The sequence below is a fragment of the Squalius cephalus genome, assembly GCF_949319135.1.
Source record: "Squalius cephalus genome assembly, chromosome: 8".
NCBI classification, from domain to species: domain Eukaryota; kingdom Metazoa; phylum Chordata; class Actinopteri; order Cypriniformes; family Leuciscidae; genus Squalius; species Squalius cephalus.
In genome coordinates, this window is record NC_137129.1 from 36285915 (window position 1) to 36305707 (window position 19793).

Here is a 19793-nt window from a genome sequence, read left to right on the forward strand (position 1 = left end):
ATATATATTGTAGCTTTTATTTTAAAAAAAGAAACTAAAAAAGAAGTGAAAAGCAATAAAATAAAAAAAGAGTAATACTTTTTGAGATGTAATGAGGTTTTATTTCAGCTACTATCGTTACTGAGACTGCTGCCACTGCTAAGATCTGGCCGTTCTCTTTTGTGAATCTGCTCGTGTGCTTTGAGATGACCTGATTGGCTGAAATTCTTCCCACACTGCTGGCAGGTGTACGGCCGTTCGCCCGAGTGAATTTGCTGGTGTGCTTTAAGATGTCCCAAGCGGCCAAAACTTTTGCCGCACTGGGTGCAGCCGAACGGTTTTTCCCCGGAGTGAATCTTCTCGTGTGTTTTGAGGACCCCTGAATTGCTGAAAGATTTGCCACACTGGGCGCAGCTGTACGGCTTCTCGCCCGTGTGGATTTGCTGGTGATTGCGGTAACTCGTCTCTTTAGTGAAGCTCTTGCCGCACAACGAACAGCAGAAGGGCCGCTCTCCCGTGTGGCTCAACTGGTGGGCTTTGAGTTCCTTCGTTTGACTGAAGCACTTCCCGCACTCGGCGCAACTGAACGGCTTCTCGCCCGTGTGCAGCCGCTGGTGCGAGCGGAGGTCGTCCGCTTTGGTGAAACCCTTCGGGCAGTGTGCGCAGGTGTAAGGTTTTTGCCCCGTGTGGATGAGCTGGTGCCTTTTCAAGTTACCGGCCTGCCCGAAGCTCTTCCCACACTGGGAGCAAGTGTAAGGCCTCTCGCCGGTGTGGATGCGTTGGTGAGTCTTCAGGTTACCCAGGGTGCTGAAGCTCTTCCCGCACTGAGTGCAAGAGAACGGCTTCTCACCAGTGAGGTTGCGAGGTTTGCGTGGCCCGTGGCCTTTTGTGCTGGTTTGGTTGTGCGCAGCAGGCGCTTTGTTGGCCTGGACGGACGTCAGTTCGTAAAGGTTTCCAGAGGGGAAATCCGAGTCCATTTTCCCCATGCCGTCGATGACGGTCTCGGGCCGGAGCTTGTTGAGCTCGGTGCGCAGCTCCGCCATGTGGATGGACTCCAGGGTGTTCATCTCGGTCTTGATGTGGCTGGACATGAGGTTGGGTTCGTACTCGGTCTTGATGGCGCCGAGCTCGCTGGCGTAGTAGCTGTGCAGGTCCGAATGCTGCTCCGACTTGATGTACTCCAGGCTGTCCGAGACGTGGGTGATGTAGTCGAACACCAGGCTGGGTTCATAGTGTGACTTGTAGGAGTCCAGCTCCGTGCTGTGGAAGGAATGGAGGTCGCTGTGGTGCTCCGATTTGATGTAGTCGAGGCCGCTGATCTCCATCTTGATCTGCTCGGAGCCCAGCTCGGCCGTGCACAGGGGCTGAATCACAGAGAGGTCCACTGTGCTGATGGGGTCGAGGTCGGGCTCGCTTTTGATGCACGGCAGCATAGCCATGGGCTCCACGATCTCGGACGCAAGCGAGCTGAGCGTAGGCGTGCTACATTCTGACGAGAGCATGGTTAAGGTCGGCGTGGCGCACTCCGCTCGCAAAGAGTCAAGTGGCGGAGAGTCGCATTCCGACACCAAATTATTTAGTCCTAAACTGATGCATTCTGTCTCCAACTCAGCCATCCTGGTGGAAGCTAGTCCACCGCCTGACCGAAGCTTCCGTTATGAGTAATATACCTTACTTTCACAGAGATAAAAGCGGGATTCCTGAGCGGGGATTGTCACTGCTGCCAAGGCAACCTCTGAACTGGGTTAGGAACAACCGTGAGTCCCCTGGCTCCTGGATGGAGAGGAAACAAACAAAGAAAAACATTCAATGTACAGCATTTAAATGTCCCTTTATTAGTATAAAAATCGTAACAACTTCACAAAAGATTTTGCACAATGGTACCAAAATTTAATATCCTGTTGTTAAAGCACATTTGAGCCCATGTCAACAAAAATCATTTTTTGGTGCTGTGTTCCACAGGAAAATTATGCACCAGTGCAAAACGCATTGCCAAAGACGGAGGAGAACCAACACACGCCTAGCAACAGTTGTTCTTTCTGTGGAATAGTTTTCCATTAAAGATTTAAATCCATGACTGTACTGATGTCTTTAAAATCAGACTTCTGACTTATTTTCATTGGCATTTGAATAACTTTGTCATTTTGGGCATCATGATTTAGAAAACTGTAATGTTTTATGTATTTTTTTCTTTTCTGTAAAGCACTTTGGCCTACCTTGGTAGTTTTGTATATGCTTTATAAATAAAGATTGAGTTAAGTTGAGACTTGGTGGACAATTTCATATTGTGATCTATTTTATTTCCAAACAAACACATGAAGCTTTTATAGCACTACTAAAACATAATGAAGAGCAAAGGATGCACATTAGGTGTGTACTTAATGCTTTATCTATCTATCTATCTATCTATCTATCTATCTATTTAATTATATGCAATGGAGAATGATGGGAAATATAGTTTATTCACACAAGTTTCATCACAGACCTGGTAACTGACTAGCTTTATTGCAATTCATAAACAAAATGTATAACAACTATATTGTACAATGAACAATGTACAATTCACAATTACATCTTATGACTTCAAGCCATTTGCTTCTCTCATTATTGATTTGATTCGGTTATGATGTTCAGTTTTCCACTGGTAGGCTAATTTTTATTTGGTGGCATTCATTTGGACTGAACACATGAATGCAATTATTCTGACACGACTTGAAAGCACCATGTGCAGGACTTTAGCTGTCAAAATTGTATCTACACTAAGGGCAAAAGTTTAAAAAGTAATGCAAGATCAAACACCGATTCACATGATTTGATATTTTGCACACTTCAAAAGTCATTTCAAAATGGCTGTTTCTTGAATGCATGACAAACCTGTTTATGCAAAACTCAAAATTAGTTGACACCTTTGGTATATTTTTGCTCTGCAGTACACTAATAAATGCTTATAGCATCAGCTATGAATGAAAACATTAACCTGTTAAATGACACGCATTTTCACATCAAGATGTCAAAGTCAATCTGACACATTGGAGAATCATTACAACCAGATGTTTACATCAGAATTTTTTATGAAATAGTAACACAAAATATAAATACCAAGCAAATTTGTGTGGGAACGAAACAAAAGAGGGAGACTCAAGCTTATAAGTGTATAATTACAACGTCGTCGCGTCATTTGTGTAATTGTGTGTGCTGACTGTCTAGAAGTACACGTTTTGGGCCGGCGAAAAATAGGAAGACAGAACAAAAAAATAAAAAATATAAGAAAACTTTACGTAGATGTACTTTGTAAAAACGAGCAAAAAGGCTCGTTGATTTTTTTTACCGAGAATCACTAAGCAACTAGTCAAGGTAGCTTCGCTAGTTCGCCACGCATCATGCACTTTTCTGCTGCCTTTCTTGAATCTGGCGGCGTTTTTGCACACAATAAATCTTTTGCATTTTCTTTTTCCACCAAGAGAACCGTTTAATCCACGACGCCTGGTAACGGCGACCGTGTTATACAAGCACAGAACGGGTAGCGAATAGCGGGTATATCGGCATGCAGGGCGCGTTTCGGTGTTTCCAGCGGTGGTGATGAAGAACATACAAAGACAGGAGGGTGAAAATGCCACAGCTTCAGCATGCGCGAGCCAGTGGCCATCTTGTTTGTAGCTGAACGTCGCTGCATCAGCCAACTGAACGATCCGCTGAGGGAAAGTTGAGCCAGCTGCAACTTTCGAACGTAAACGTCGATTCGTTCACCTTTGCATAACAATGCAAAAACGCTCGCTGCGATAGAAGAGCGTATGTGGTGAGTTGCATGACTTGCGCGGTACATGCACACTCTCATCACTACCTATCAGGAGAGACAGGAGGAGGAAAAAAAAAAGATGAAGACTGGAGAACGCGAATAAAAACGCTCTTGAGGACGCCTCGGCGATTTTTTACCTGTTCATTGCTTTTTTTTCGGCCGTCAACGCGCCGAAGCGGAACCCACACCAAACCCCTGCCGGACCCGCCACGTCCACCTCGGCCCCAGCGTCCAGCAGCCTCCCTGTCGCACACACTCCTTCTTTCCCCCTCTCTCCTCCCTCTCATTGACTAATTCCGCTTCGTTTTCACTCCAGTTGTCGCTTTCCTCCGTTTCAGCCGTTGTACTTCCGTCGTAAAAATGTAAATGCGCGCGCAGCAGTACCGTTTTCTGAGCAGCTACTTTGTTTACTTCCGACAAATGCTCGTTTTCGTGCGTATTATCAAAGGACGCACGGTCGAGGGAAATGAAATGAACATCTGCACGTACTAAGCTAATAGTGTTTTGTGCGACCAGATGTGTTTTTCATACTCTTGCTCATTTAGTGCTATCATGCATCATCTGAAGGAACACCCATCAGCAGTTACCCCTCATGACAAAAGCTGAGCGCTAGAGAGGAGCATCACATGCCCGGACACTCCAGAGTTGTTATGAAGTGGATAGATATTGCATGGTTATCATCAAGCAATGATGTGTAAATTATGAGACCTGCATTCCATTTTAAATGACAAGTGGGCCATTAGTAATAAATGAAAATTTTATTTGATTCTATTCTTTTGTCTTTTATGCATAAAATGCCAATAATATAAATTGCTGTAGCCTACAAAATATTGAGAGTAAATGGTAAAAATGAATCAAATAAAATGCATAAGAGGTATGTGTTGTGCTGTGGATGTGGTTACTAACATCTGTTACTGCTTAGTACATCACAATAGCATCAAACAGGAAGTCTTTTTCGAACTGCATCTAGCTGGAGGACTTTACTGTAGAATTTATTAGAAAGCTAAAAACACCCTTAGGGATATTTATTTGGTTGTCTTTTGCCCATCTGTGGATCCAGGCTTCGGAAAAACATTCATCTCTCATGATCCCAGCTGTAGTCCATAGAGTTTAGAAACGCACCCAACTCAAAAATGCACTGGTATGAATGAAGGAAGCAGATTTTATGGATGATACAAGATACAATTCAAGACTCAGAATGAAAAATGACAAAGGGTGTAATGGATGCAATTTTCCACCTTTTTAATGTATTGCCATAATTCAGATATACAACTACTTCAAGTCACATTAAAAGACATTTCAGTGATAGAAAACCCCCCCTTTTTTTTTGTTTTTGAAAAAGTAAATGCTGGTTACAACAGGCATTCTTAAGATGTAAAAAAAATCAAAATCATTCAACCAAAAACAAATATATAACTTCCCTATAGTAACAATTTCTGATCATTGACCAAATTTTCTGCAACATTGAAAATAATTAGATTTAGCATTGATTTTCTGTGTATGTGGTTCATAATTACCTGGATCAAAACAATGATTTTCTGTAAATTACACTGTAAAAAAAAAAAGTTGCGTTAAATTTAAATACAACCAACTTGGATGTTTAAGTAATTTCAACTTAAATTACATTAAACTGACTTAAAAAATGAGTTGTCAAAAAACATACGTTGTCATAACTTATTGATCATATAATTTTTTACAGTGTAACAAATATGAATTAAGTAGAGTTTTCATTAATCACCCAAACACTTTTCCCCCCAATTTAGAGATGTTTATTTCAACAAAATTATTACTGAATGTAAACGCAAAGGCATTAATTAAAATTTAACGGAGCACATGTAATTGTCTATTTTCACCATGCAACTATATATGTGAAAAGGTCCTGAGGTAATGAACTGAGCAAACAAACAATCTGATTTCCATGTAAAGCTTTCAGACTACCAACAAAACTGAGGTATGAATGTGTGGAATAACAGTGCAAAATATATACTGGAGAAAAGAAATAAAATAAAGGAAAAGTAAATGGTACAAACGTAATACTTGGCATTTATTGGTCAAATGCTGATCCTCTATAATCCATTCAGAGCTACTCTTAACACAACAGAAAACTACTAAACATGATCCATGGATAAGAGATGATCCAATTGGTCTGAAGAAGAGTTCTCTTCAATACAATGCAAAACAGATAAAAGGAGTCATCATGCAAAACATAAAACAAAACATCAAAATGCTCAAGTAGTTTGTAAGAATACAGTTCTCTGGGAGAATGAATGACTGCAAAGCTCTTAGAACTAATTTTTCTGACTGTTTGGCATAAGGTTGATTTTGCTTCATAAAAAAGGGTACAAAAATGAACAGGCAAAAGCATTCTTACAGGATATCAATGCTGGTCAATTGAGTCATCATCACGTTCAACTTCATGGAAAGTCAGTGACTGCAGACGCGCACACATAAACAAACTATTTTAGGCACTACATACCGCACAAAGTTGCAATGTCTTTTCTTTTTTTACAAGAGACTGCATCACACATTCGCTATTACTAACAGAATAAACAGCTACACCCCAAAGAGATTATACATGCGCAGTTTCTTTAATTCATGGTGATAAATAGATGAGTGTACATGGGGCCATTTCACTGCATTCAATTAAATGCAAAATTCTAGTCCTTCAATGTTCATTTAAATTGCTTATTGTAATCCAGAACAACTGGAAATATACCAATATCACCAGACCCTGTTCAGTCATTTGGATCAATCAACTATAATTCACCCAAAAACGTAAAATCTGTAATAATTTACTCACCCTCATGTTGTTCCAAGCCTGTATGAATTACTTTCTTGTGTGGAACATTAAAGAAGATGTTTTGAGAAATGTCTGAGTAATTTCATTTTTGGGTGAACTATCCCTTTCCAGTATCGTTTCTCCTGCATCGATGGAACAAACAAAGTTTTTTTTAACAATTTTAATTACACAGAAGTCAGATCTGACTAGCAGTAACATGGATAAAGAGAACTACTACAATATCTATAGCTGACTGTTCAGATGAAAGCACTAACCATGAGAAAGGAGGAGTTCTGGTACGTTCTTAGCAAAGGCATGGTGCTAAACAATGAATTAATCAGCTTAAATCTTGAATGATTAAATCTAGGCACTAGCAACAGATGATGTACTTCATTATAGTCTACTAATGAAGTTAAGGGTGTGGTCACACTTGTAGCTTGGTTCGGACCAAAAAAACACATTCTGTCCTGGTCTGCTAAGCGTTCACCCGGTCTCTTTGGTTCATATTTCATTTGAACCGCACCAGAGTTCGTTTGGAAGCGGAGCGAGACCCATCTTTTCAGCGGTCTCGACTCGCTTCTTTGAGGCACACCAGAGTTCAGATGGTAGCGTTCACACTTATTCAAATGAACCGCACTAACAGAGCAATCGCACCAGGGTTCGTTTTTTTCGAACCAAACATGCCAAGTGTAACACACGTTAAGATACTTTATAAACCTGAAAATAAGCTTAGACCCTGTCCCAAATGGAACCCTAAGCCCTTGCAATCTTCCTCCGAGTCCGCACTTTTGTGACGTAATGTGGACTAAACTGACATGCGCACGCAGCAGCCATTGTAAGTTCACAAGACCACAAGTGCATATGAAGTGTGCCATTTGGGACAGGGCCTTAGGGCTCATTATATAACATGTAATGGCCCATAATGAAAAAAAAAAACGCAAATAAAATACTATATAACATGTAATTGCCCATAATAATAAAAAAAAAAAAAAAAATTACAATCTTTTAAGAGCATGTATGTTCAAATAAGGTTCCCTTCATTGTACTCTTTGGGTTGCAAGTTCTTGGTACCTTCCTACAGAGAGATATTAGATAGTGTTAAACAAAATAAGCCACATTTTTAAATGCACAATCTAATAATAAGTAGGCCAACAGCAAGTCCCATTCCATTTGTAAACGTTTCTTTTGAACAGGACCTTAACAAGTCCCAAAGTATATGGTCCCATGGATGAGGTATTGATCCAAGAAGTAACAGTAACACCTTGTACTTTTTTCCCATCATGCTTATTACCGACAAAGATGATATTGTAAATCTTCAGGGAATGTGCGTAACAAGTAGGACTTCGCTGTTAGCGTTCCCTTCGATATAGGGCATAAATTGTAAGTGCAGGGTTCGTCTGCCTCTCTGAAAACTGTAGATAACAGCTTCCATAAGGAAGACTCCATATTTAGATGTATGCCACCGATGCTGGGAAAACCAAATATCACAACCAGCAACTGAGCCTTTCTCAAAGTTCAAGATGTAGAGCCATGCAAACACTACAACGCAATCAGTACAGGAAGACACTACTCTAGTTGAGGATACTGGGAAAGTCAGATCCGCTTATAGTCACTGAAACAAGAATATGAAGGGTTAGGAACTTCAAGTTTCTTTCCAATAACCATTTCAAAGCACTTTTCTTGTCCTCCTAACACCAACTTCATCCTTAAACTCCTTGCCTCTTGAAGACAGCTTCTTGGTTGTGCATGTCATGCGATGATGACCATTGTGCAATTTCAAGTCGAAAACTGCAAGCCATCCTCTATCCATGGTGAAAGGTTAAAGAAAATTTTTTGAATCGGACATACAAGTCAAAACCTTAATCATATAAAAAAAATCCAGTATGACATCTGAACATAAGAGGTATTTCATGTTGAGTAATAAGTCAGTAAGGAAAAGATGGTCGATTTGATCGCAGGAGACGCATTACACTATCTCTTGTTCATTTTTACACATTTAAAAAGTTTGTATAAAAAAAGAAAAAAAAGACAAGACCACCATGCTGCAAGGGATCTAGCAACTGCTCTCCTTTCCTTTTCCATGATAGTTTCATGAAACGTATGAAATATTTACAAAGTTTTATGAAAAGATTACACCAAATGGAAAAAGGAAATTCTTCAATCTTATAGTGATGTCAATATAGCCCTACTCTGATATTTACACTGTGTACACAGCTTGATACTGGTATTTGTTTCTTCCAATTTTCCCCAAAATTAGGGAACCAAAACAAAGGAAAAAAAAACAAACATTTTAAATCATGTCAGATGACAAATCCTTTATGTCCGAGTACCTTTCAACTAGCAAAAAAGGCTGCGAGTTTTTTGTACTTCCTTCAGTACTTGAAACTAGGGATGCTCCGATAGATCGGCCGCAGATCCGATCTCACAAACCGATCCCAATTTGATGACGTTAAACTTTAGCGGCGCAGTCACCTGCAGTCCTGTTCTAAAGAAATATCACGTGTAGGAACATTGGCTAAAGGATTTAACAGACCGTATTCAGAGCAGCGCCATGACAGGTGTGAAAGTGAGGCTGTGAGGGATAGACTTACCGTGGTTTCAATGGCCTCCGCTGTAAAAAGCCCCTAGATCACTTATAATTTTCCACAGATCATATTGGCGGGAGTTGTTCGTCTACTAGAATTTCTCGGAAAAATATTTTTGCAGTGTTTCGTCAGCAGAACAATCCAAAAACACATTAAAAAGTAGAACATCCCACTGAAGAGATATATGTCTATCCCTCACAGCCTTGCTTTCATTCATAAAAAAATCAAAGATGATGTTGCTGTGAATAAGGTCTATAACGAACCTGATTCGCTGCCTCTGTCGTCTGCTCTCTGTGTCTGAGGCAGGGCTCAGGCAGCTCCTCCAAACACACACACACACACACACACACACACACACACACAGAGCAGACAGCGACAGGGAAACTGAGGATTTTTCATTCTTCAGGTCAAATCATATATTCTTGAAAAAATAAGTTTGCCATCAGTTGTCAGAAGATGAAAGCGATAGTATCCTTTCAACCTTTTAAGGGTATTTCCCATGACTGGCATCAGCTCTGTTCAATGCACTGAATTAACACTACTGAAGAGAAATATCACCTTCAGAGTAACCCAGGTGACTCGTTGCTAATCGATTAAGCTTTGTAAAATGGCGCTCAAAGTTAAAATAATTTCAACATCTTGTGGAGCAACAATGTAACTGCACTGACTGACAGCCTGCAATTATGTTCAGTTATAAAGTCTTGTAGGCTCTTTAAGAAGCCAAAGTATCTTAATATGGATGGCGTTTTGAGTCAGCTGTTTTTAAAATGGCCTATCAAAATGTTAAAATCAATATTTGTTGTGCTTCTTTATTTGATTCTCAATTAAAACAATTACAAAATTACTGTAAATAATATAACCAAGGCAACATCTGTGGTATTACTTTATCTGAAAAAAAAAAGAAGCTAACAATTACAGTCAACAGAGCGTACATATCACTTCTATAAAGTTTAAATGATCAGGATCGGCTGATAATGATAAGAAATCGGTAGTCGGTATCGGCTGCAAAAAATCCTGATCGGAGCATCCCTACTTGAAATGAATTTGAGAGTCTGACTCTTCTCTGAAAAGCAACAAACATTTGAAAACATCCCTTTCCATTTGCTAAATTCCCTCTGAATATGAACACGTTCTCATATTGTTTTGTCCGTGTGCGTCCGTAAGTGAGCCTGAAGCCTTGAAGACTGGGAGAAACTCTTTCCACATTGTGGGCATTGGTTGAGCGTCTCCTCGTGCGTTTGCCGGTGAGCTCTGAGAAGATGCGGTCGGCTGAACTTTCTGCCGCACTCTTTGCAAGCATGGGATTTCCTCCTACCTTTGGGCTTCGAGGACTCACACCTGCCCATCGTCTCGTCGTCATCTTCGTCGTCCACCTCGTCTTCATCCTCCACTTCCTTTTTCTTATTCGCCTGGTTACTCTTTGAACCTTTGCCGACTCGCAAATCAGCTGGGTCCACGGACACTTCTTGATTGGGAACAGCATCCATGGACTCATCGTCATCCTCGAGCAGCTGGGATGGAAGCGTCAGGAGTCTTTGCAACATAGACGGGGATCTGATTTGAGAGTCGTCGCCTGTATATAAAAAGAGAGCGACTTGAAACGTTGGTATGCTTTTAAATTATAACCGCACTAGATCATCAGCACAGCGCCACCTACCTGTGGAGCTGACGACAGGAACGCCTTGTGTGTTTGAGGATAGCGAAACGACCTCCATATCGTCTACCTGCAACCAGGGCGGCTGTCCCACCTCAAGCTCCAGTTTCCTTTGAGTGGCCAAGCAAGACGGCATGAGAGCGTCTCTGATTAGGCTGTCCATGCTAGTTACCGAGCCCGAGCTCAGCTCGGTGCGCTCCTCCATACTGGTGGTGACCTCTTTGATTTGCCAGAAGTCACTGCACCACTTCTGCCCAAAGACTTTGTCCAGGATGGGCACCCAGTCTTGAGCCACTGTAATGACAGTCTGCTTGTCTGGTTCTGTTGAGGAAAAAAAAAATCAATTAAGGAGGAAATTAAGAACAATGACTTATTTTTAAGCTTAATTTATTCCATTTAAAAACAAGCTAATAATTAGAGTTATACACTGGATTAAACTGGAAATCCAAATGAACTTTGCTTGCTGATTTAGCAAACAAGGATCCAGAGGAATTTAGTTGTATTTTTATTTGTAAATAATGTAGAAATCGCTTTTAAATACCTGGGACATTTCGCAAAGTGATTTTTCATTTGAAAGCAACAACTTAGAATTACAAGTTAGAATTAAATTGTTAGAGTAACTGAAAAACAATGTTTCAAACATGTTTCAGCACAAGCACTTGGGTCTGGGGCTGTTTATACCTGGCCACTTCATGCGTTTTCTGTGAAAAGACCAGGTGTAAATGCCCTCCGAAACGCATTCGAGACAGATTTAAATCCGATCGCTCAAACCACTTCAGGAGGTGGTCTGGGCCGCATTTCAGACGAAACTGGACAAGTGTAAATGCATCTGGTCGTTGAAACCAAATATGTAAATTTTACTTCTCCCAAAAATGCTTAAAAAATAAATGTGTGAGAGTGTGTTATGGGTTATATGACATGTTACAGCCAGATATGACAGCGCTACTGCAGCACGCATCACCGCAGATGAGCAGCTGAGCGATCTATTCATCAAACCACGCAAACTATCGCAAATCAAAGTGAAAGAAAGTCGCAGACGCTTAACGCACAATCATCTTCATTCAAAGTAAAGAAACGAAATGATCTTACCAGTGCTGTTGCCACTCTCTCCTATTGCGGTCTTTGATTTTGAAATTAGCTGATCAATAAAATGCAGCTCGTATCTGTTGCTTTCGGTGACGTGAACTCCATTAAATCTGCATATAGCACGGGAATTGAAGATCGGATTTATATCCGTTTTGCGAAAACACATTTATGTGACCAGGTGTAAATGGAATCGTTTTGATAAATCAGATAGCTATCTGATCAGTAAAAACACATGAAGTGACCAGGTGTAAACATGCCCTTATTCACTAATTACCTGCAATACAGACAATATCTGTCTGAAGATGTTTAAAGAGAGCAATCTTGGGACGAATTGTTGGCCAGGTCTGCTTTGTTTTTACATAAGAGCTTAAAAATAGAATTTTGAATGAAACCCAAAGAACAGATGGCAAAACAAAGTATTTTTGTCTGGTCTGTCCACTGTTGAACAATAAACTGAGGTGTGCCAAAATAATGTGTTAATAAAAGGGGAAATTCAGTTTTGGTGTGTTGCCGTTTTTGAACAATGGGCATATTTTACTTAGAGACGTTAATGTGCATTTTTCTATTGATCGTGGGAGCTATAATTCGTCAAATCACAAGAAAATGATGCCAAAAAGCTGCATATCCAGCCTGATATCCAATCACAATGTAGGAACACTGTTACATTGACATTCAGTTATAGTAAAGTATTACTGTCAGGGTAGTCTGCTGAATCCTCCGCAACTTAGCTCTCAGAACTGATCTGAAAGACAGTTCACCTGCACCAAATAAATTGCATTTGTACGGTTACCTGGTTTTCATAATTCTTTTAGTGAACCGTGCGCTAAAACAATGCAGACCTTGCATGCAAATAAACAATGTTTTCAGCAGGCACAATTCATTTGGAATCAATTCTTCCCACATTGTTCTAAACAAAAATGAAGCAATTCTATCCAACTTTACATTTCGGTATGTTAAAAAACACTTAATTAGCAAGAATGCTTTAAATTTATTAAAAGTGACACTAAAGACATTTATAATGTCTATTTCATATAAATGATGTCTTTTTGAACTTTGTACCATTGGTGGGTTCAGTTTGATCCTTTTCCCACTCTCTTTTGGGTGATTGGTCCTGCAGGCCTTTCAACTCTTGCTTTTCTACTTTGGAACTGCTTGGAGAGGCGGAGTCATTTTCAAAGTCTTCCGGTACCACTGCAACCACGTCACTGGTTGCCACTACGTTCTTTTCCTGTAGCTGCTCTTTCAGTATCTGGTTTTCCCGCTCCTTCTTGGTGAACTCCAAGAGCAGGTCGTCAAAGCTGTCTTCCACAATTTTGGTCAGCTCACTAACGGCGAATTCCAGCACTCGTTCCATAACAGATTTTAACTGACCTTAAAAATGGAGACAAAATGGGGGACATCATGATATATTTACTATGTTCTTATGACAGAAACAGTTAGTTACTGCAAATAAACCCTCCAATCTCTCTCTGCACCATCCACACACCGCAGAGAACTGCACCAAATAAGACCGCTGGCTGACATTTATGAGAATCACACCAATTTGCTTCCCTCCTTACTCTCAGCAAGCAAAAGTTCAGATTTAAAGCCTCAATTACACTGTCAAGATTTTAAAGCAATCTAAGAAGAATGTCACTACCAAAGGGTTTCTCTCAATGGAGATGGAGAGATGGAGCAGGGATCTCTGTTACATACTGTATAAAATTGAGTGGTATATAATAACATTTGGCATAACAACGGCAGTTTGGGGCCTGCAAACACAAACATTTTAAAACTGGTTTCAAAATGCACGTTTTTTTAAAATGATACCGCTATTGAATTTGTGGAAACGTAGTGTTTATTTACAAAGAGACATCACCAACTACTGGCCTAGCATGAATAACACAGCGCTTTTAGTCGTTTTCGCGGATCCACGTGACAATGTTATCTTCTGTACGCGAAGAACGCAAAGCAAAAACTTTGTGTAACCGTACCCTAAAAAGTAGTCCAAAATCCTTAAAGGGTTAGTTTACCCAAAAATGAAAATTCTGTCAGTAATTACTCACCCTCATGTTGTTCCAACCCCGTAAGACCTTCGTTCATCTTCGGAACACAAATTAAGATATTTTTGATTAAATCTGAGAGCTGGATCACTCCTCCAGAGGCTTCTAAGGCATTATAACTTGCTGGCCCAGAAAATGCATTAAAGACATCGTTAATATAGTCCAAGTGACTACAGTGGGTCAATCTTAAGTTTATAAAGCGACGAGAATACTTTTTGTGCGCAAAAAACCCCCAAAATAACGACTTTATTCGACTATTAATTTCCTTCTCTCTAGGCCTCGAGTTTTTTCACGTAGTATAACTGCGCAGCGCTTCTGTGCTGTACGTCACACGCATCACACACATGACCAGCGTCGGCCAATAGTGAGCCTACGTGTGACGTACAACACAGAAGCGCTGCGCAGTTATACTACGTGAAAAAACTCGAGGCCCAGAGAGAAGGAAATGAATAGTGGAATAAAGTCGTTATTTTTGGGGTTTTTTGGGCACAAAAAGTATTCTCGTCGCTTTATAAACTTATAATTGAGCCACTGTAGTCACTTGGACTATATTAACGATGTCTTTAATGCATTTTCTGGGCCAGCAAGTGATAATGCCTTAGAAGCCTATGGAGGAGTGATCCAGCTCTCAGATTTCATCAAAAATATCTTAATTTGTGTTCCGAAGATGAACGAAGGTCTTACGGGGTTGGAACAACATGAGGGTGAGTAATTACTTACAGAATTTTCATTTTTGGGGAACTAACCCTTTAATGTTAATTGTGTGAGATAATTTTCAGGTAGTCCAATCGAAACTTCAGCAACATAGAAACACAGACAATCACAAAAAAACAATTACAATAAAACTAGTGATTGAAGTCAATATAGAATACATACATGTTTGGTCTTTAAACTATTAAATCATTAACTGTCGATATCAAACTGTGTTGACTAAGAAGATTTACTTACACCACATTTGTGTACACATTTGACACCACAGCTCACACTAATGATGAAAATCTGCAACATATTCTAGACAACATGAAATATCATTCCATACCAGTTTACTTCTGTAATGTGATGAATTGCAAAATGAAACCGGATATTCAAGAAAAAGAAATGTAGTACATGACTTGACTTGATCCTTTGGCAATTGGATGGATCATGCAAAGTGGTCTATAGGCCCTGTTTATATACTTGATATTAAGATGCGTTTTGGTCAATCGGATCACAAGTAGACGAGGGATACACACACCCATTTACACTTGGTGGTTTAATCTGTCTCTTTTGTCCACTTTCAATCACTTTACCTTTTGAAGTGGTCGAAAGTGGACAAGCTCAAAACGTTTTAGACACCATTTACACCTGTATTTAGCGTTGTCCACTTGTGATCGGACTGACAAAAATGCATAGTAATACCAGGTGTAAACAGGGTTTGCAGTATCAGGAACGGTACATTGTGCTTGGTAAGCTATGCTTTTCATCTTCAAACCAAAATTAGGTCTTCAGCCGACAAAGTTTAAATCCCGTCTAGCTAGCGTGCTTCCCGTACTGTTTACGCATCAGATCAGTAGGTGGAGAGTAGGCGGTCTTTCGTGGTCCGAACATTTACACTACGAAAGCAATCATGTCAAATGCGTTTTTTCGACTACCTCTGGAAGTGGTCTAAAGTGGACAAGCTCAAACTGTTTTAGACCCCGTTGACACCTGTATATTTATCATCATCTACTTGTGATCAGAGTGACGAAAAGCACTTCTTAATGCCAGGCATAAACAGGGCTTATATGACAGGAGAGAAGCTGAGGGTGTGTTCACACTTCACACAAAATTCGCTTGGTTTGTTTGGTCCGGACCAAAAAAAACAAACATTTAGTCCTGGTCTTCACATTGGCATTTTAACACAGAACCTAAAGATGCTGAAAATAAAGGCATATTGATATGTTTACAACCTGATTGGTCGGCTTTTATTATGTACATTTCGCAACAGAACTTATCAAACATCCAAAACAATGCTGTGTTCTGTGCTAAATGCACTCGTTGTGTGTGCGTAGCCTACATATGATGGTATTTTGACCAGCTGAGAACTCGTGAAGGAGTCAAAACAGTGGCAGGAATCCCTCCATTACACATACAAATGAAGATCTGCTGCAAGGAGACGCGGTTCTGACGCCTGTACCGAACTGTGATGGGCAACATCGTGACTATGACGAGAAAAAAAGGAATTCTTGAGCATTCCTGCTTAGGGTTAGGGGTAAATCTTGTTTCTTGTCCTGTTTTTGGTTCGTTTACATGTCTTTGGTCCATGTTGCGTTCGTATTTCATTAGACCCGGACCAGAGTTTGTTTGGAAGCGGAGCGAGACCCATCTTTTTAGCGATCTCAGTCTACTTGTTTGATGATGCGCACCAGAGCTCAGATGGCAGCGTTCACACTTATTCAAATAAAGCGCACTAACAGGGTAATCGCACTAGGGTTCGTTTTAATCGAATCAAACATACTAAGAGTGTACACAGCCAGAAAAGTAAGAGTGCTCTGAAACTACTAAAAAAGTAGTTTCAGAGGCTTTTATTTCTTTGGAATAATGAGAACTAATAAATTATTACCAAGCATTAAAAAAGGCATTAAAATCCATTAAATTAAAGATTTTTTTTCGGGCCCAACCATAAAATATGACCAAACAAAAAAGTATTACAATTTAAGATATTTAACACAATATTATTTCTAGGAAATATAAAAATACATTTCTAAAAAAAAAAAAAAACTGATCAATTTTCATTTTTGTAATGCATTTTTATATTTGCTTTAATTACATATATATTTTTTTTAATTAAATGTTATGATTTCTTAAATTTTCAGTTCTCTTCACAAATATATGTCTTCACAAAAAGATTATAAAACAGGCTGCAAATTACACAGCTAATGTATATAAATCTTGAAGGAAAATGATAGCAAACAATGCAAAATATTACTAATTGGTTTGTAGTTTTTTAAAACATTCCTTTTTTTGATGCTCCCAAAACTGTCGCCAGTCATTCTTGCATTGTCTGGAGATTTTGAATTTGAAACAATCACAAAATACATCAGATTGTGTCTGCAAGGCATAACAAGTTTTTCAGTGGCAACAAAGCAGTGGTTTCAAATGGCCTGGAACGATCTCACACTGACACAGGGTTAGTGGGTCATGCTTACTGTTGAGCCCTGATGTTGACTTTAAGAAAGCCGCAATTGAAAATAAAGATTTACCTGTATGCAAGGTAAATATCTGATATTTGACTCTAGTCTAGTGGTGTATCTATATCAAAGAAATTAAATGGGCATTGTTGAAAAAACGTAGGCCTATGCATTACCATAGCATGTTGACATGCAAAGCGTATCATTGGGCTCCTTTGTAATTTGACTGCAGCCCCTGCTTTTGTAGAATGAAGACTCTCATGATACTCCACCCCCCTCAAACCCCAACCATGGATACCCTCTGCAGGGTCTGGAAGGTGTGGCTTCTTCTAACCACATCCATTGGCTAAAATGCAAGGCAAGGACACCCTCCCCATGGCTACCGTCACCGCAGTATGAAAAGCAGCGCTAAGGAACAGCTCAACGACAGAAGCGTCATCACCCAAACCAGCCATTGGCAGCAGTCATAACAAGTCAGCCACACTCTGAACATCAAACTGTCTATGTGTACATGCCCACACAGGCCTGAGGACTGCTAAGAAAGATTCATTTCAAAGACCAGACATCAAAAACTTCCTTAAATGATAAGATTCCACTCAACAAAGACAAAGACATCTGTCTAAAACAATGGCTTGTTGTTCCCTACAGTCTGCTTTGAACAATTCTGCAGACTTGCACACTTCCTTCCCCAGAGAATTTGGTTTTAAAAACAGCTCCTTAACTTAAACAACTTCTATGGATGAGTTCATCTTAATTGCTATCTGAACTTCAGCAAGAAAATTAATAAGTTAGACTTACAAATAAGACTGAAATCCAGCTTTTACTATTAGTCATGTTTTTAGATCAGGGTAGCTGCATGGTTTCTAGCTGGTCTAAGATGGTCATAAGTTGGTGCAAGCTGGTAGACCATCTTAGACCAGCAAGAAAACAGTTTAAGCTGCTTTTTGAAACATGATGTCTGGTAAACCAGCTAATGGCCAGCAAGAAACCAACTACACCATTTAAAGCTGGATTTTCCATCAGGGCATGGTTTGGATTTAACAACTTGGTAATTCGTGCCACGTTTCTGAAATGTAGGGGCGTTTAACCACAATTAGGGACTTGAAATGCATGGGTGCAAAAAAAATAAAAGGGACTAAGTTTATTATGACTTCCTCCTTCCGTTCAAAATGGTGTTTACCCTTGTTTCAGAAACCTCGTCACTGCGTACCAAGCCATCGAGTCAGATTTGCATTGTAAACATAAGCGCTTCAATAACAGGTTATTGTACAATATATGAAAGGCATTTAGTTATTTTCTACTCAATAAAAACACAGTTTTAGCCTTACCAACTGCTCGCCCTTTCTGTTCACGCCTGAGCGTTTCAGACTGGTCGCCACATTCAGAGCTCTGACTGGGGGTGTGTTGCTTTGTTCCATCGTTCGTATCTGTTTTTCTTTTAGACGCATTGCTTTTACCGTTCACTCCGTATTCTAGCTCCCGAGACTGAAGGGTTGCCCTTAAACGCTGATTTTCCTGCTCTTTGGTGGCTGTTTCCAATAGCATTGAATCCAAAGTGGCCCCAACAGTCTTGGTGATTTCCTGAACGGCGAGCTGCACAACCTGCTCCAGTGCGGACTCCAGCTGACCTTGGAAAAACGAAATGTAGAGGGACCCGTTCATGTTTACAACCGCTCCGTTGAAAGACCTCTGTCATTCTTCCTCTTCCCACCCCCCAAAATAGTGTCAAATATACATAAGTCTCCCAGAACAACTGCCTAAAAAACAACAGTTACCCCTTTTCTCGAGAAACACATCGTGGACATGTATACACCCCTTATTACGCTGTACCGTAATCTACACCGCGAAGTCGCACAGGGAGTCAAAGTAGTTCAGAAGCACATTAGAGGATCTTCCCTCAGACGACCACTTCGCCATTTTGCCCCAAATTTGAAAACGTCCTGCGCACATTACCCAGAAACAAGCCATGGCAAAACGCCGTTTCAACATTCAATAAAATAAGTTTGATGAAGCCGTTAGTAGGTTTGTGCATCCGACGTTTTGTTGTTTTGGACTGAGGTCAAGCGGTGAGCATAAATGACCCGAGCAATTTAAACGTCTTTAACATTTAGTAGATTATAGCTATTCAGTTATTGCCTGTTATATACAGTTATGCACTACTTTTTTCGCGCATGCTATTTCGATTTTCCAGCATATTGACTACAGAACGTTTCAGCGTGCGCTCCTCTACTTTAATTACGGTAAAAACAGCCGCTGCATGATCGGCAGAGAAAAGCTGGGCGAGTATAATGGCAGATTACAGATTCAGACGCATGTTGTGGTGCATGGTGCGTTAAAATTGAGCTGGTTTTTTTTTTTTTTATTGCATAAGAAACATGATTTTGAGAAAATAAATCCAAGGTTATTATTAATTATGTGATTATTTATTATATTGACCACGCCCACAAACATTTGAGATAATAGAAAAGCCCATGATGTCTTCTTTAACGTGCAGTATGATGCTGGACTTACAGTGGACAAAAGCATATGACTGAATCTGCTAAATTTTCAGTTAGGCTACTGGAGCCATTGTAAAAGTCACTCATTCATTCATTAGCCTACTTCCACAGGCAAAATGTGTGCCCTCTTGAGGCTTCATGTTAAACAAAAACAAACAAACGTTTATTATTCTACTAATATGACTGCAGTCTTCATCTCTTGTATGTTCATCATGTTCAATAAGT

At 40.0% G+C, this 19793-nt stretch overlaps 2 protein-coding genes across 4 annotated transcripts in view; both read right to left on the reverse strand.

The window, feature by feature from the left end:
• On the reverse strand, window positions 1-4058 carry LOC307163100 (uncharacterized protein). The gene is made up of 2 exons (XM_079878958.1): window positions 3913-4058; window positions 1-1752 (listed from the first exon to the last, which is right to left on the reverse strand). Exon 2 carries the CDS (start codon window positions 1593-1595, stop codon window positions 105-107), a length of 1491 nt encoding a protein of 496 aa, XP_079735084.1. The 5' UTR covers window positions 1596-1752; window positions 3913-4058; the 3' UTR covers window positions 1-104.
• Window positions 4059-6270: 2212 nt separating this feature from the next.
• Window positions 6271-19793, reverse strand: part of LOC307162907 (uncharacterized protein) — a 77009-nt gene continuing 63486 nt past the window's right edge. Inside the window, exons 1-5 of one of the 3 annotated variants that reach the window (XM_079878649.1) lie at window positions 19271-19350; window positions 18399-18698; window positions 12939-13250; window positions 10797-11114; window positions 6271-10712 (exon numbers count right to left, since the gene is read on the reverse strand). In XM_079878649.1, the coding sequence (XP_079734775.1) occupies window positions 10273-10712; window positions 10797-11114; window positions 12939-13250; window positions 18399-18615 (1287 nt within the window). In that variant the 5' untranslated portion in view covers window positions 18616-18698; window positions 19271-19350 and the 3' untranslated portion in view covers window positions 6271-10272. Of the gene's footprint in view, window positions 10713-10796; window positions 11115-12938; window positions 13251-18398; window positions 18840-19270; window positions 19351-19793 lie in introns of those variants that run through there. The other 2 variants (XM_079878648.1, XM_079878647.1) reach the window with 2 other exon arrangements.

Coding starts and splice junctions, on each gene's coding strand:
- LOC307163100 (XM_079878958.1), bottom strand. CDS start 1,595: ATGGCTGAGTTGGAGACAGAATGCATCAGTTTAGGACTAAATAATTTG.